This window comes from Bos indicus x Bos taurus, chromosome 24 (assembly GCF_003369695.1).
Source record: "Bos indicus x Bos taurus breed Angus x Brahman F1 hybrid chromosome 24, Bos_hybrid_MaternalHap_v2.0, whole genome shotgun sequence".
Taxonomy (NCBI): domain Eukaryota; kingdom Metazoa; phylum Chordata; class Mammalia; order Artiodactyla; family Bovidae; genus Bos; species Bos indicus x Bos taurus.
Genome location: NC_040099.1, coordinates 7770617 through 7788030, shown reverse-complemented (window position 1 = coordinate 7788030; position 17414 = coordinate 7770617). Strand labels below are relative to the sequence as shown.

At 40.4% G+C, this 17414-nt stretch overlaps 1 protein-coding gene across 1 annotated transcript in view; it reads left to right on the top strand.

Moving 5' to 3' along the window:
* Positions 1 to 17414, top strand: part of DOK6 (docking protein 6) — a 412894-nt gene that overhangs the window by 244735 nt on the left and 150745 nt on the right. The window contains exon 5 of the mRNA XM_027525620.1: positions 13166 to 13355. Coding sequence (XP_027381421.1) covers positions 13166 to 13355 — 190 coding nt within the window. The remainder of the gene's footprint in view (positions 1 to 13165; positions 13356 to 17414) is intronic.

Sequence of the window (17414 nt, the reverse complement as noted above, 5' to 3'; positions counted from 1 at the left end):
TAGGTGAGTGATCACACCATTGTGATTATCTGGGTCGTGAAGATCTTTTTTGTACAGTTCTTCTGTGTATTCTTGCCACCTCTTCTTAATATCTTCTGCTTCTGTTAGGTCCATACCATTTCTGTCCTTTATTGTGCCCATCTTTGCATGAAATGTTCCCTTGGTATCTCTAATTTTCTTGAAGAGATCTCTAGTCTTTCTCATTCTATTGTTTTCCTCTATTTGTTTGCATTGATCACTGAGGAAGGCTTTATCTCTCCTTGCTATTCTTTGGAACTCTGCATTTAAATGGATATATCTTTCCTTTTCTTCTTTGCCTTTTGCTTCTCTTCTTTTCTCAGCTAATTGTGAGGCATCCTCAGACAACCATTTTGCCTTTTTGCATTTCTTTTTCTTGGTGATGGTCTTGATCACTGCCTTCTGTACAGTGTCAGGAACCTCCATCCATAGTTCTTCAGGCACTCTATAATATTTAATCCTTTGAATCTATTTGTCACTTCCACTGTATAGTTGTAAGGGATTTGATTTATGTCATACCCAAGTGATCAAGTGGTTTTTCCTACTTTCTTCAATTTAAGTCTGATTTGGGCAATAAGGAGCTCATGATCTGAGCCACAGTCAGCTCCCAGTCTTGTTTTTGCTGACTCTATATAACTTCTCTATCTTTGGCTGCAAAGAATATTATAAATCTGATTTTAGTATTGACCATCTGGTGATGTCCATGTGTAGAGTCTTCTCTTGTGTTGTTGGAAGAGGGTATTTGCTATGACCAGTGCATTCTCTTGGAAAAACTCTGTTAGCTTTTGCCCTGCTTCATTCTGTACTCCAAGGCCAAATTTGCCTGTTATTCCACGTATTTCTTGACTTCCTACTTTTGCATTACAGTCCCCTATAATAAAAAGGATATCTTTTTTGGGTGTTCGTTCTAGAAGGTCTTGTAGGTCTTCATAGAACCATTCAGCTTCAGCTTCTTCAGCATTACTGGTTGCGGCATAGACTTGGATTACCATGTAGATATTGAATAGCTTGCCTTGGAAACAGATCATTTTATTGTTTTTGAGATTGCATCCAGTAGTGTATTTTGGACTCCTTTGTTGACTATAATGGCTACTCCATTTCTTCTAAGGGATTCTTGACCACAGTAGTAGATATAATAGTCATCTGAGTTAAATTCAGCCATTCCAGCCCATTTTAGTTCATTGATTCCTAAAATGTCGATGTTCACTCTTGCCATCTCCTATTTGATCACTTCTAATTTCATATTCGGAGAAGGCAATGGCACCCCACTCCAGTACTCCTGCCTGGAAAATCCCATGGATGGAGGAGCCTATGGGCTACAGTCCATGGGGTCCCTAAGAGTTGGACACAACTGAGCGACTTCACTTTCAATTTTCACTCTCATGCATTGGAGAAGGAAATGGCAACCCACTCCAGTGTTCTTGCCTATACACTTGCATACTACAACTGAAAGTGAAAGTGAAAGACCCTTAGTTGTGTCTGACTCTTTCGACCCTGTGGCCTATACAGTCCGTGGAATTCTCCAGGCCAGAATACTGCAATGGGTAGCCTTTCCCTTCTCCAGGGGATCTTCCCAACCCAGAGATTGAACCCAGGTCTCCGGCCTTGCAGGCGGATTCTTTACCAGCTGAGCCACAAGGGAAGTCTGTGCTACACCTGAGGAAGTAGAATGCTTGAAAACTCAGAGTGTAGATAACAGAATTGAGGTCTATATGACATATTACTGCACTGTTCTCTAATTTAACTTTTCTGATGTCTCTTAATAATTTATGCTGCATCTTCTCGTCCAAAGCCTCTGAATAATGAAATCAGAATAGTGTAATGAGCTTTTTCCCCTCCATTTTTAAAACTAACTATCATCACTGGAATATCTAGTGGTATGAAAATAGAAACTTTCCAGTGTTTTTAATTTCTAATGACTAGTGTTTTTAAAAATAATGAGGGATATTGGTGAAGCTTGACACTAGTTGTTAAAAGAAATGCTGGAATAGTCTGTGGTTATACACTGGACAGCACAGGTGAAAATGCATCACTATAACACGGATGGTGATTTCGTTATAAACAATAATATTCTGATAACCATCACTATCTCATCAGATCAGATCAGATCAGATCAGTCACTCAGTCATGTCCGACTCTTTGCGACCCCATGAATCGCAGCACGCCAGGCCTCCCTGTCCATCACCAACTCCTGGAGTTCACTCAGACTCACGTCCATCGAGTCAGTGATGCCATCCAGCCATCTCATCCTCTGTCATCCCCTTCTCCTCCTGCCCCCAATCCCTCCCAGCATAGACCATTAAAAATCATTGCTTTTTGTGTTTTTGCTGAACTGAAAAAAATGTTTTTCCCCTACTAACTAATCATGAACATATACAGGCGCAAATTTTGCCCATGTTGCTAGTTTCAGAAAGTCACGAAGGCATTCCTGTGACTCTTTTTCTAGCTTCCTTTTGATATTTCAGTTTCTTTCCCACACTTTTTTGGATTTCATCTCTCTGACTTATTTTCTGAGAACTGTGCTAAGTACAGAACATCCATAATCATATTGCTTAAAATATTCTGCTCACTCTCAGTTTGAGAGAAGAAGGAAAAAACCCTTTACCAATAAACATTCATCAAGTACTACATACAGAAAATATGAAGAAAGTGAATAAATTAGGCCTGTGGGTGGAGTCATTGCTGTGTGCAACTTGTTTGGTGTGAATTATACACTTTTACCTTAAAAACCTGGGGTTGTATATGGTTCCTATCCAAATAGATAATGTACTCTTTTGGTTATTATAATTTTTATTGCTGATTTGATAATAATGTCAAAGTAGTTTACCTACTATATAAAGGTAAAATTTTAATATAAATGTTTTAGAATAGGATAAACACAGAATTAAATAGCCAGAGCTGTGTAAGAAGCACAAGCAGATTTAGCCTAGTAAGTAAACTCTTTAGGATGCAACTTGAATGTGGGCTACACCCCTTAAATAGATCAGGTTCCTTAGTCACTTCTAATTTCAGTTTGCTACTATGTGAAAATAAACTAATACTGATTTATGGTGTTATCATGATGGTTATAGGAGATAATATAAAATAAAGACTAACTCATGCTTAGATTTAAAAAAAAAAGCACAAGTATGTTTGTTTAAGTCCAAGTAAAAATAAAGAAATCAAAAATTAATTCCTGCATATAGTTTAGAGAAGACCTAAAGTTATAACCAGTCCATTCTAAAGGAGATCAGTCCTGGGTGTTCTTTGGAAGGAATGATGCTAAAGCTGAAACTCCAGTACTTTGGCCACCTCATGCGAAGAGTTGACTCATTGGAAAAGACTCTGATGCTGGGAGGGATTGGGGGCAGGAGGAGAAGGGAACGACAGAGGATGAGATGGCTGGATGGCATCACCAACTCGATGGACGTGAGTCTGAGTGAACTCCGGGAGTTGGTGATGGACAGGGAGGCCTGGCATGCTTCGATTCATGGGGTCACAAAGAGTTGGACATTACTGAGCGACTGAACTGAACTGAAAGTTATAATGTCATCCAGTGCTTTTTAAATAATCCTAAATTCATACAAAGGGTAATATGTGCTTTTAGTATATAGTAACATTTAGTTAGAGAAGGTAGTGTTTGATCCATTTAAATGACTTCCTGAAAGTACATGATACCCTAAAGGAAACTGGCAGACATCACACCCACACATACACACACTCACTCCCTCACACACACACTCACACACATGCTCACATACACACTCACACACACGCTCACATACACACACATTGAGACTCTTCCATATTTAGCTTTCAAAGGAAAATCTTAGCTGGGAGGATTTCTTTTCCCCAGGAAACACCTTCCACATGGGTGAATTTCTCCCTGACTCCCAAGGCTGTGGACATAGCCATTCCTTCCATCTCTTCCAGTCTATATACACTTTCTTTAAAATGCTTTGTCAAGTCCAGATAACAGCACTTTTCCTCCATTTCTGTTGGCCCATTGAAGTCTAGCTACAACTTTGTAAGATAGTGATTTATACCACAGGACAATGCGGAAGGCATAAACCTCAACAGAATGTCAAAATTGCAGCCTCAACTATTGGTAGCTCAAAAATCCCAGTGAATATGTGTATACATGCTGCCAAGACACACACACACACACAGATCGGCACAGGTTGTTACTGGCATTCCCCAGTTTTGTCACTTCCTAATCAATGGACTTCTTCCATAAATATGATAATTCCATTTCAAGATCCGCCCTGAAATAACTAGAAGTAATCTGTAAAATCTCATGCTGAAGACTAAGAGTGCTTGTTAGTCAACGTGAACCCTCTCCCTTGAGCCCTAGAACTGCTTTAGGGACACACCTGTTTCTTAGACAGGACACCTGTTCATTTTACTGCATGCAGGGAAAGTGTTTGTTGGTTTAGCTAATGCAAGTGTTTTTTTAAAACAATGTTATCTTGTAAAACTGTCCTTCCACAGTTTTCAATCATAACACCTCTTCATATAAACAAAACTTTAACCTCCTGATACATGCATGAAGTCATTAATACATTCAGGTTAGAATCATTCCTTTATGAACAATTTGTTATTACAGATTCAGGGGTTTCTCCTTAAGGCATTTCAGAGTTAAATTCTACCATTTCTTTTTCATCAGAAACATTATTTTAATATGTTATCAATGATGGGCTTGGATTCAGTTTGAAATTACTCCTAAGCAATGAGACACACATGTGTGCAGAATTGATGTCATAAATTATTGTATCGTTCGTGGCTCATGGTGGTCTTATGGGGTCCCATCACCTAGAGAAGACCCACTGCTCAGTCCCGACCACAGCATATATCTTGACATTCAAAATTGCTACTTGTCCTTGAAGGTTTTCCTGACTCTTCAAACAGCTTGGTCTTATTTACTCTGAGACTAGCTAAGAATAAACATTTGTGTGAATTGTTTATTTATTCTTTAATTGGAGGAAAATTGCTTTACAATGTTGTCATGCTTGCTGCAGTACAACAGCACAGTTCAGCCGTAATTACACATATATCATCGCTGCTGAGCCACCCTCCCCTCCCCACTCCACCCCTCCAGACCGTCACAGGGCGCCTATCTGGGCTCCCTGTGTTACGCAGCAACTTCTCACCAGCTATCTGTTTCCCGCATTGTGGTGTATATATGTCCATGCTTCTTTCTCCATGTTCGGTTCTTTCCTTCCCCTACTGTATCCACAAAGCCATTCTCTGTCTGCATCTCCATCCCTTCCCTGCAAATGGGTTCATTAATACCATTTTTCTAGGTGCCATATATATGCATTGTTAACATACTGGGCATGGTTTTGTTCAGTCTCCAAATCATGTCTGACCCTTTGCAACTCCATGGACTGCAGCTCGACAGGCTCCCCTATCCCTCATCATCCTGGAGTTTGCCCAGTTCATATACCCTGCAGGGGCTTCTCTTGTAGCTCAGTTGGTAAAGAATCTGCCTGCAATGCAGGAGGGAGAAGGCAATGGCACCCCACTCCAATACTCTTGCCTAGAAAATCCCATGGACCGAGGAGCCTGGTGGGCTGCAGTCCATGGGGTCACTAAGGTCAGACATGACTGATCGACTTCACTTTCACTTTTCACTTTCATGCATTGGAGAAGGAAATGGCAACCCACTCCAGTGTTCTTGCTAGGAGAATCCCAGGGACGGGGGAGCCTGGTGGGCTGACGTCTATGGGGTCACACAGAATCGGACACGACTGAAGCAACTTAGCAGCAGCAGCAATGCAGGAAACCTGGTTTTGATCCCTGGGTCAGGAAGTTCCTCTGGAGAAGGAAATGGCAATCCACTCCAGTACTCTTGCCTGGAGAATCCCACGGACAGAGGAGCCTGGTGGGTTCTTGTATCCATGGGGTCGCAAGCGTCGGACACGACTTAGCGACTAAACCACCACCATATACCCTGCAAATAATTTTTAAAGGTATAACGTGTGTTGCTAAGATAAAAGTGGTTATTGATTAAATTCTTTGCATTAATCATCTTTATCTAGTGTTGTCAGCTGTTTTCCTATTGATTCAGAATCTGGCACAGTATACGGGAAAGTAAGGGAGGCTAGCACGCCACAGCCAACTACCCACACACAGACACACACACGCACTTATTCTTAGATTTCAGATAACACAGAAGAGTGCATATTAAGTGGACAATCTGAGCTTTTAACTTCTTACAGCTTTCACAATCTTCACATCTTTCAGCTGTATTTAAGATAGCCTGTGCTGACCTTGTGGCTGACCTCACGACTTCCCTTGTGGCTCAGCTGGTAAAGAATCCGCCTGCAATGCTGGAGGCTTGGGTTCGATCCCTGGGTTAGGAAGATCCCCTGGAGAAGGGAAAGGCTACCCACTGCAGTATTCTGGCTTGGAGAATTCCATAGACTGTATATAGTCCATGGGGTCGCAAGAGTCGGACACGACTGAGCGACTTTTTTTTTTTTTATGCTGACCTTAGAAATATTGCAGTGCAGTGTTACAGTCATATTTATTTAGAAAGGAGTCTCACAATACATAATAGCAATCCTAGGAAACAAATGTAACGTACTAATCACTAGTAACAGAGGTAAGTATCACAACCAAGAAGCCAGCACTTATAGGAAGTTCCTACTGTTACAGTTGCAAGTGGATTCAAGGATCTGTTTTGTTGTTCATGCAAGAGATCACCCTCTAGAACAAAATGAAGAAATGACCTCAGACTACATCTGGTTAATTCAGAGTCAGATTTGAGGGTTTGGTTTTTTTTTTTTTTTTTTTTTCCCCAGGACCAAGAGTCCCTGCTTAGAAATGGGCTAGAATTCTCATGAATTCCTACTTTGAGCCAAAGAATATGTGTATAACCTTTCTCCGGGAGCAAAACAGTATTCCAGTGTTGTTTGTAAATTATTTACTTTGGTTACCCTAGTAACCATGCTCCCTACATTCCACTCAGACACTCTTGTATGTCATTCACTCATTCATTATTCATTCATCAAAGAATTTTGAGGCTATGCTGTGTGAGAACTAAGCTGAGGAAATGTGGTGGAGGTTTAGTCACTAAGTCGTGTCCCACTCTTGCGACCATGGACTGTAGCCCACCAGGCTCCTCTGTCCATGGGGTTCTCCAGGAAAGAATACTGGCGTGGGTTGCCATTCCCTTCATACAAAGTAGGGCCATTACTTTTAAGAAGCTCACAGAGTAGTAAGCGAGACAAACTCACACCCACAAGGTGTATCAATCATTGTTTATTTTTCTGTGTTTCTTAAATCTTTTAAAAATTAGTTAATTTATTTTTAATTGGAGGATGATTGCTTTACAATACTGTGTTGGTTTCTGTCATACATCAACGTGAAACAGCCATACGTATGCTGTGTTCTTGGTCACACAAAGAAAGCTTGATTGATTGAACTATGATGAGAAACCAGGTTAAATGACCCCTCATTTCACAGAAAACAAGCGCAAACATACACACACAAAAAAAGAGAAAGGAAAAGAAATATCAGTGTTCACTAATATCATTTTGGATATATACAACTTTTGATGATTTGTTATTTTCCTGCTACAGTAAAACTATCATGTAAAGCTTGAAAGTCAGACCCTTAGCCTGAGGAACATAAGTGGCCAAGCTTAGTACATCATCAAGTTCTTGTCCACTTCTCATGAGCTCTGGGGCCAGGGTCAAGGAACTAAAGTGCTCTAAATCTCAGATTCCTGCCCTTGAGGATGATACTGTTGGTACACATCCCACAGGATGGTAGTAAGGATTAATACCGCTTGTAAAACAATTGTACTCATCTCACACGCTAGTAAAGTAATGCTCAAAATTCTCCAAGCCAGGCTTAAGCATACGTGAACTGTGAACTTCCAGATGTTCAAGCTGGTTTAAGAAAAGGCAGAGGAACCAGAGATGAAATTGCCAACATCTGCTGGATCATCGAAAAAGCAAGAGAATTCCAGAAAAACATCTATTTCTGCTTTATTGACTATGCCAAAGCCTTTGATTGTGTGGATCACAATAAACTGTGGAAAATTCTGAAAGAGATGGGAATACCAGACCACCTGACTTGCCTCCCGAGAAACCTATATGCAGGTCAGGAAGCGACAGTTAGAACTGGACATGGAACAACAGACTGGTTCCAAATAGGAAAAGGAGTATGTCAAGGCTGTATATTGTCACCCTGCTTATTTAACATATGCAGAGTACATCATGAGAAACTGGGCTGGATGAAGCACAAGCTGGAATCAAGATTGCCAGGAGAAATATCAATAACCTCAGATATGCAGATGACACCACCCTTATGGCAGAAAGTGAAGAGGAACTAAAAAGCCTCTTGATGAAGGTGAAAGAGGAGAGTGAAAAAGTTGGCTTAAAGCTCAACATTCAGAAAACGAAGATCATGGCATCTGGTCCCATCACTTCATGGGAAATAGATGGAAACAGTGGAAACAGTGTCAGACTTTATTTTTGGGGGCTCCAAAATCACTGCAGATGGTGACTGCAGCCATGAAATTAAAAGACACTTACTCCTTGGAAGGAAAGTTATGACCAACCTAGATAGCATATTCAAAAGCAGAGACATTACTTTGCCAACAAAGTTCCGTCTAGTCAAGGCTATGGTTTTTCCAGTGGTCATGTATGGATGTGAGAGTTGGACTATGAAGAAGGCTGAGCGCCGAAGAATTGATGCTTTTGAACTGTGGTGTTGGAGAAGACTCTTGAGAGTCCCTTGGACTGCGAGGAGATCCAACCAGTCCATTCTGAAGGAGATCAGCCCTGGGATTTCTTTGAAGGAATGATGCTAAAGCTGAAACTCCAGTACTTTGGCCACCTCATGTGAAGAGTTGACTCATTGGAAAAGACTCTGATGCTGGGAGGGATTGGGGGCAGGAGGAGAAGGGGACGACAGAGGATGAGATGGCTGGATGGCATCACTGACTCGATGGACATGAGTTTGAGTGAACTCCGGGAGTTGGTGATGGACAGGGAGGCCTGGCATGCTGCGATTCATGGGGTCTCAAAGAGTCAGACACGACTGAGCGACTGAACTGAACTGAACTGAACTGAAAGCAAGTAACACAATGTCCACCAGGAAAGTCCGTATTTCTTTAGCATATTGTGAATGTCTTCAATTCATTCACATCAAGTGTGTGTTAAACAAGAGAATTCTGGGCCCCACCCACACCTTTAAAATAAATATCTCTGGGATGTGGGGCCAGATGTCTGTAATTTAATAACCCCAGGAACCCTAATATGCACTAAAGTTTGAAAACTCAGGGTAATAAACTATTGATTATAATTAGCTTCAGAACATCTACCAGTGATTTTAGGAAAATCATTCCTAAAATGATTGAATGATTTCTTGCACAGTTTCTTGCATTTCTTACAAAGTTTCAAAATTACTGACATAAATTTAATAACAACATCCTTGTAATACCTTCTTAATATCTGTCTATACTGTAGTGTTAGCTCCTTTTATACTTCCTGTGGGTTATTTATGGCTTTTTTCCCTCTTAATTGGCATCATCAGATATTAACTTATTTATTAAAACTTTTTTCAGTATAATTTAAAATGTATTAATTTCTGCTCTCACTCACTATGTCTAATCACTGTTAGTTGCTCCACCATTTTGGGTTTAATTGCAGGATTCTTTTTCAAATCTTTTAGGCAGATGTTTAGATCATTAATTTTCAGCCTTTCACTTTTAAAATATATTTTGTAAAGTTCTGCATTTTTCTTTGAGCATAGTTTAAAATCCTAATTGTAGTAATAACATTCTCAGAGCTCAGATTATAATAAATGTTAAAATCAGAGCAGAAAATGGGAAAAAATGTTTTTAATTTCCATCTGCCATGAAAGAAAAATTGAAAATATTATCTCTGATTATAGACTTTGTAAATAAAACTTTTATTGCTTAATAGAGATTCAAATTACCCAAACGATTCAAGAAAAAAAATTAAAAACCTAAAGATCCCTGTATCCATTCAAGAAATTAAAATGAAAAATGTACAACATCCCATACACAAACTCCAGTCACATACTGTGCACTCTTGATTCCAGAAATAATTTTAGTCCTATGCAACTTTTTCAGAAAGCAGAAGAGGAAGGATTATTTCACAATTCATTTTATGAAGCCACTATAACCAGATACTGAAGCCAGAAAAAGTCAGTGTAAGAAAATTGCAGGCAGATATCATTCATGAAAAAGTTGGCTTGAAACTCAGCATTCAGAAAACTAAGATCATGGCATCCCATCCCATCACTTCATGGCAAATAGATGGGAAAAAAGAATGGAAACAGTGACAGATTTTATTTTCTTGGGCTCCAAAGTCACTGCAGACAGTGACTGCAGCCATGAACTTAAAAAACACTTACTTGCTCCTTGGAAGAAAAGCTATGCAAACCTAGAGAGCGTATTAAAAAACAGAGACATCACTTTGCTGACAAAGGTCTGTCTAGTCAAAGCTATGGTTTTCCCAGTAGTCATATTTGGATGTGAGAGCTGGACCATAAAAAAGGCTGAGCACCAAAAAATTGATGCTTTCAAATTGTGGTGCTGGAGACGACTCTCTTGAGAGTCCCTTGGACAGCAAGGAGATCAAACCAGTCAATTCCAAAGGAAATTAGACCTGAATATTCATTGGAAGGACTGATGCTGAAGCGGAAGCTCCAATACATTGGCCACCTGATGCGAAGAACTGACTCATTGGAGAAGACCCTGATGCTGGGAAAGACTGAAGGCAAAAGGAGAAGGGGACAATTGCGGATGAGATAGTTAGATGGCATCACCGACTCAATGGACATGAATTTGAGAAAAGTTCAGGACAAAGTGGAGGACAAGGAAGCCTGGCGTGCTGCAGTCCATGAGGTCGCAAAGAGTCAGGCCTGACTCTAACAGTCAGGCATGAACAGTAACAACATGGGGCTACAGATACAGCCTTTCATTGAAAATAACTGATGGGACAGTGTTCTTTCTTCATTTCTCAGCTATAGAACTTACCTCATTTTGCCTTTTTCTTTAGGAAATAATTATTATATGAAATATATATCCATAATACTTTCATGAGAAACAATCTAAGTAAAATATTGAATCATTATTTTTGGTCCCAAAATATTTAGACACTTGAACATAAATAGTGTCCATATAGTTACTAAATTTCAAACTATTGTGCTTAAGTTAAATATAACCAACTTGGCACCAGAAAATCTTTGCTTTACAAAATAGCTGCAACTGGAACAATTCTTTCCATTATATAGACAGTTGCAGCTCAGGACCAGCAAACATACAGTGTTTAAGACCGTAGCATCCTGATGGATGGCAGCATATTCGAAAATATCTCAGTACTTGACCAACTGCAGCTGCACAATTATGCCTCTCCAAATAATTCATGCGACAGCTCTGCCTTTAAAGCACTGTTCACAATTAAATTCAAACTCACGAAGATGTATCTGCTAGTAATTCTTAAACTTTTTGTTGTCATGACTCATTTTTTTGTAATTCCTCAATCCTTGCAGCCCATATTCATCATTGTTTAGTAGCTCAGTCCTGTCTGACTCTTTTCGACTCCAAGGACTGTAGTCTGCCAGGCTCCTCTGTCCATGGAATTTCCCAGGCAAGAATGTCGAAGTGAGTTGCCATTTCCTACTCCAGGGGATCTTCCCGATCCAGAGATTGAACCTGCGTCTCCTGCATTGGCAGGCGGATTCTTTACCACTGAGCCACCTGGGAAGTCCTGATATTCTTCATATTGTTGCTCAGTCGCTAAGTCGTGTCCGCTCTTTGATACCCCATGGACTATAGCATGCCAGGCTTCCCCTGTCTTTCTATATCTCCCTGAGTTTGCTCAAACGCATGTCCATTGAGTCGGTGATACCATTCAACCATCTCATCCTCTGTTGCCCCTTCTCCTCCTGCCTTCAGTCTTTCCCAGCATCAGGATCTTTTCCAAGGAGTCAGCTCTTTGCATCAGGTGGCCAAAGTATTGGAGCTTCCTCTTCAGCATCAATCTTTTCAATGAATATTCAGAGTTTATCTTTCTTTAAGATTGACAAGGATATATTTATTTCATCATGGGATATATTTATTTCACTTATTTTATTAGTTAACATTTTATTAGTTCATTCAACTATTAGTTAATTAATATTTATTGATCACTTACTATACACCAAAGATAAGATGCTAGGAATTAAGGATATTTTATAAAGACACTTTGTAGGTCATACCAAGTTCTTTACTTCCTGGAACTTACCAACTGACCTTATCTTTCAAAATAAAGTATATTCTAATGCATTTAAATGGGAATCGAGGGCTGCAGAATTTTGCAGTGGTGTTTGACATACACAGACATTTATAAAGGGTTTGGAATCATTGCCTAATAGATTTTCAACTACATAATATCCAGGAATGAAAGCATTTATGTGGCTTTATTTTGCTTACTGAAACAATGGCTGAAGTTCTGCAGAAGGCAGTCATGAATATCTGCATTTATCATATGCTGAATTTGATCATGAGTACTCTGTGCTTGGAGAATCAGTCTGAGGGGGCATTAAACACTTCATGCCGCAGACGTAAAATTGAGTAAGTTCTTGTGTAAATTAGATAAGGCATTCCTCCCTGGAATTGTTTATATGATATCCACTTAAGATTGCGTGAAGAAGCAGACAGTAACACCGTTTGGGCAGAGACTCCAATTAGCTTTTTGCCCTTATGTTCCCATGGTACAATTTAACCGTTTAATCCCCACCATAGAGGATGCATGGAGAAGGAAATGGCAGTATTCTTGCCCAGGAAATCCCATGACAAAGGAGTGTGGTGGGCTACAGTCCATGGCATCTCAAAGAGTTAAGCACAACTGAGCACATGCACATGCACACACACACAGACACACACACACACACACACACACACACACAGGATGCAGGCCACAAGAAGTTGAAGAATGAGTAAACGACTGAATGATTAAGAATACATTTAATCCCTTTTCCCACAACATGGAAAAAGAGAGTGTTTCACAATGTATATCGGTGTCACCAAGGAACGTGGTGACCCTTTCTGCAGGCTGTGGGTAGGTATACAGGTTAACAGAGCGCTGCTGTAAAAGTCACACCTCCTCTCACTTCATTGTCTCCGTTCCTTGTTTCTTTGCAGAACGATTCAATGTGTACCTTATGCCTACGCCAAATCTGGACATTTATGGCGAATGCACAATGCAGATCACGCACGAGAATATCTATCTCTGGGATATCCACAATGCCAAGGTCAAGCTGGTGATGTGGCCCCTCAGCTCACTGAGGAGATATGGGCGGGACTCGACGTGGTTCACATTTGAGTCGGGCAGGTAAGCTCTGAGGGCAGAAGCAACATGCAGGAGGGGCCTGGGACCAAGGTTCTGTGCTCAGGTAGATGGTTGTTTTCGTAAAGGTTAGAGGTCACCAAAAATATAATTTCTTCAGATCCTTGTTGATAATCTGGATGAAACTGTGTTAATTCTATGGCAGGTTAATTACCCCATTCAAAATAACTTCAGTCTCTTGTGCTGGCATCAAACTAGTTTCATAGTTATTTTTTATCATGTAGTATATTTGTGAGATTTTGGGTGCATCCTCCTATATTTTTGGTGCAGTAGGATTTCCATAAAAGTCAACATGTCCTTGGCTGGCATTACTTTTGTGGATTATTTTTTAAGGGAAAAATGTTGAAAGGAGTCTTATATAAAATTGCTTAAATATTACTTTTTAAGTTTGAGATAATTTAATGCAATATTCATTTATCCAGATGTTTATGTTAATAGCATTAGTCAAGTATAAATATTGATATTAATTCAGAATGACTGAAAAGAAAGTTGGCAAATCCATAATTTATGGAATGTGTGACTCAGATTTTAAACGTAGTATGTCAAGACAGATACACTGGTTTCTTGATCACAGCATATGGTCGGAATCCATAAATGTCTTAAAATAAATGCTTGCTTCGCAATCATTATTCACAGATATGGATTCAGACATGAGCTTCAATCAACTGTATCAAGTCATCATGTTGTGACCCCTTTGTGACATTGTTGTCATTCATCCAAGATAAGACTTAGGTTTGGGGATTCTATATAAGAAGTGTTTAATGTATTCACACTTGGGGATATGATTGATCACGTTCTAAAAATGAATCGGTGGCCTTATAAGGTAATTATGAAGTCACCATGTGACTGAGTAGACAAATTAAGATAGTTATGCAACAGGATTCTACCTACCATGACACACACAGCACGGATGAATCTCAAAATCATTGTTGTAACATTGGTAGGAAATCCTGCAACAGACAAAACTGATATATAGCGACAGAAAGCAAATGAATGGTTGCCTCGGGTCGGGAGAGAATGGACTCCAGGGAACACACAGGACCTGTGGGGGGGTGACTGTGCCCTGTATCCTGACATTTGCCGAGAGCTATGGAGCTGTCTACTCACTATCAGTGCATATCGTTACATGCAAATTATCCTTCAGTGCTTTTAACATGGAAAAAATTGGGGGGAAAGCAGGAGGGCATTTACTCTTCTTATTTTATATACTTTTACACTGTTTGAGGTTTGACAGTGAGCATTTGTCACTTTTACAACAAAACACTCCCCCTGGGAGGAATGAGGCCAAGGAAGGGGAGACAGCTGTGAGCATTTCTGGACGGGGTTTTGAGGGTGGTCCTTGAAGCTGTGTGCGACGGCGGGCCTTGATTCCTAGGTAGGTACAGTAAGGGAAGAAGCCTGTTCTTGTAACCTGAGGCAGGCCTTGCACTTTTTAGGTTTTCCTTGAGGGTCTCCCTTTTTCCTTAATATTGAGATGTTTTAATACTTGACATTGGGACTTCCTTAGTGGTCTGCATGCTAAGTCGGTTCAGTGGTGTCCGACTCTTTGCGACTCTATGGACTGTAACCTGCCAAGTTCCTGTGTCCATGGGATTCTCCAGGCAAGAATACTGGAGCGGGTTGCCATGCCCTCCTCCAGAGGATCTTCCCGACTCAGGGACTGAATCCGTGTCTCTCGTCTCCTGCATTGGCAGACAGGTTCTTTACCACTGGCTCCACCGGGTAGTTAAGAATCCTCCATGCCATGCTGGGAGCGCAGGTTTGATGCCTGTTTGGGGAACTAAAATCCCACATGTCATGGGCAACTGAGCCTGCTTGACACAGCTGCATGTGTCACGGACAGAGAGCCAGCACACATAACCAAAGCCCCGTGAGGCAGCTGAGACCTGACACAGCCAAAGAAATACATGAATATTTTTTAAAAAATACTTTATATCATCTGATTTTAAAAGTCAAGCCAGGCTTTTGAGGGAGTAGTTGGAAAGAAAAGCTTAAAATCACTTACTATTTCTGTATCTTGAGAAAATGGCTTTTAATATTTTGCTGTACTTCCTTCCAATGTATTTTAAAATCAATGCATTTTCATTTAATATTATACTGAGAAGTAATCTTCTATAAAGTTCTATAAGGTCAATATTTTTGTGACCATATGGTATCTGAACATATGGCTGTACTGTCATTAATTTAACACTAGGGTGTTCCCAAAATGAACTATTATAAATAAAGCCACACTGACCATCTGTGAAAAGATGTGCAAATATCTGATTATTTTCTTAGCAGAGCCTTTTAAAAGCAGAATTCCTGGGTCAAAAGCTGTGAACATTTTCAAGGTTCTTCACAGTATAGCAAATTGCTTTCAAAGCAATTTCAATTCACACACCCTCTAATGGTGCAAAGAGCGTTCTTGACCCCATAACTACAGGCATTAAAAAGATGATTTAAGATGTTTCTATTTTAAGAGAGGACTTGGATATCTTGTTAAATTTTTTTTCTTTTCTCCTTTGTTTCCTTACGTTTAAAGGTTTGTCCTTGTGGGTACTGCTCATTTGTATGTTTTTCCTTCTCTGAGTTTTGGGTGTCCCTTGCCCCTGGAATATTGACCATTGTTCTGTGCATCTGTTTTGTAAACTCCAGAGGATCTCACTCCTGTTAAAGGTAACCAAGAGCAGAAGGTTTTGTCCATGTTCGACCCAGTTCCCCGAGTCAGGACTGGGAGAAGGGGTGTGGGGGGCATGGGTGATGACACGGGACAATTTAAAGGAGAAACTGGCAGGTCAGCTTTGTGCTGTCAACACAGTAGACCTTGAGCTCAAGATCTCCATCTTCTGTGTTTTATTTGTTCCTGTCTGCACGCGGCACAGCATCTGGAGGCAGTTTCTAGCCGTTGACTTGTACTACCGCATGTACTGGAAAGTGATAAAACTGGGTGTCGAACTGGCCTTTTTTCTATCAACAGGCCTTTACAACTTTGCCTATTTGCTCGGCCGCGCTGGGTCTTTGTTGCTGCCCACGCTTTCTCCGGTTGCTGTGAGCGGGAGCGCCCTTGGCAGCAATGCACGGGCTTACTGCAGTGGCTTCTCTTGTTGTAGAGCCCAGGCTCTGGGCTCCCTACTGACGAGCTTTGGGGCGAGGGTGGGATGATTTGGGAGAATGGCATTGAAACATGTATAATATCATATGTGAAACGAATTGCCAGTCCAGGTTCGATGCCTGATACAGCATGCTCAGGGCTGGTGCGCTGGGATGACCCAGAGCATCCTAGTATGGGGAGGGAGGTGGGAGGGGGGTTCCGGATGGGGAACACATGTACACCCGTGGCGGATTCATGTTGATGTATGGCAAAACCAATACAATATTGTAAAGTAATTAGCCTCCAATTAAAATAAATAAATTTATATTTTTAAAAAAAGAAAGTACAACCTGCTCTCCCACAAAAAAAAAAAAAAAAAAAAAAAACAATGCATTTTAAATTCTACTGTACCAATAAAATATAAGCATGAACAGTAGAAATGGAGCAAGATCATTCTTCCTGGAGGAACACACCTCACGCATCCCAACAGTTGTAATCATACACCCATGCGGGTGAGGACGGGAGAGGAGGACCAGGGAGCTTTCGCTGGGAACTGTCCTCACTCAGAGGGCGTGGCCTGGGGAGAGGAAGTCACAGCCTCCTGACTGCTTAGAGTAATTGCTAGCTACTCATAAAAGAGCACTTTAAAAGTGAAAAGCAACCCAGTTTACCATGCAAGTTTATTTAATCAAAAAATCAAAACAAGATATCCAGACCTGCAGAGGACGTCACAGGAGTCATGACAATGTGCACGGAAGATAAAACCACTTTTTTTATTTGCTGATGAGGCTTTTTCACTTCATGAAACTTCATAAATATTGTAAGCAAAATTCAGGATGAGCTCAAAGGCCTGCAGAACAAGATTCAAAAGATCCCCAAATCCATTTTTATAAAATTATTGTTCAAAACATAACCTCCCTATTCAGCAAAACACTTAATATAACAATTGGTGCTTAAAATATATATCTTACTAA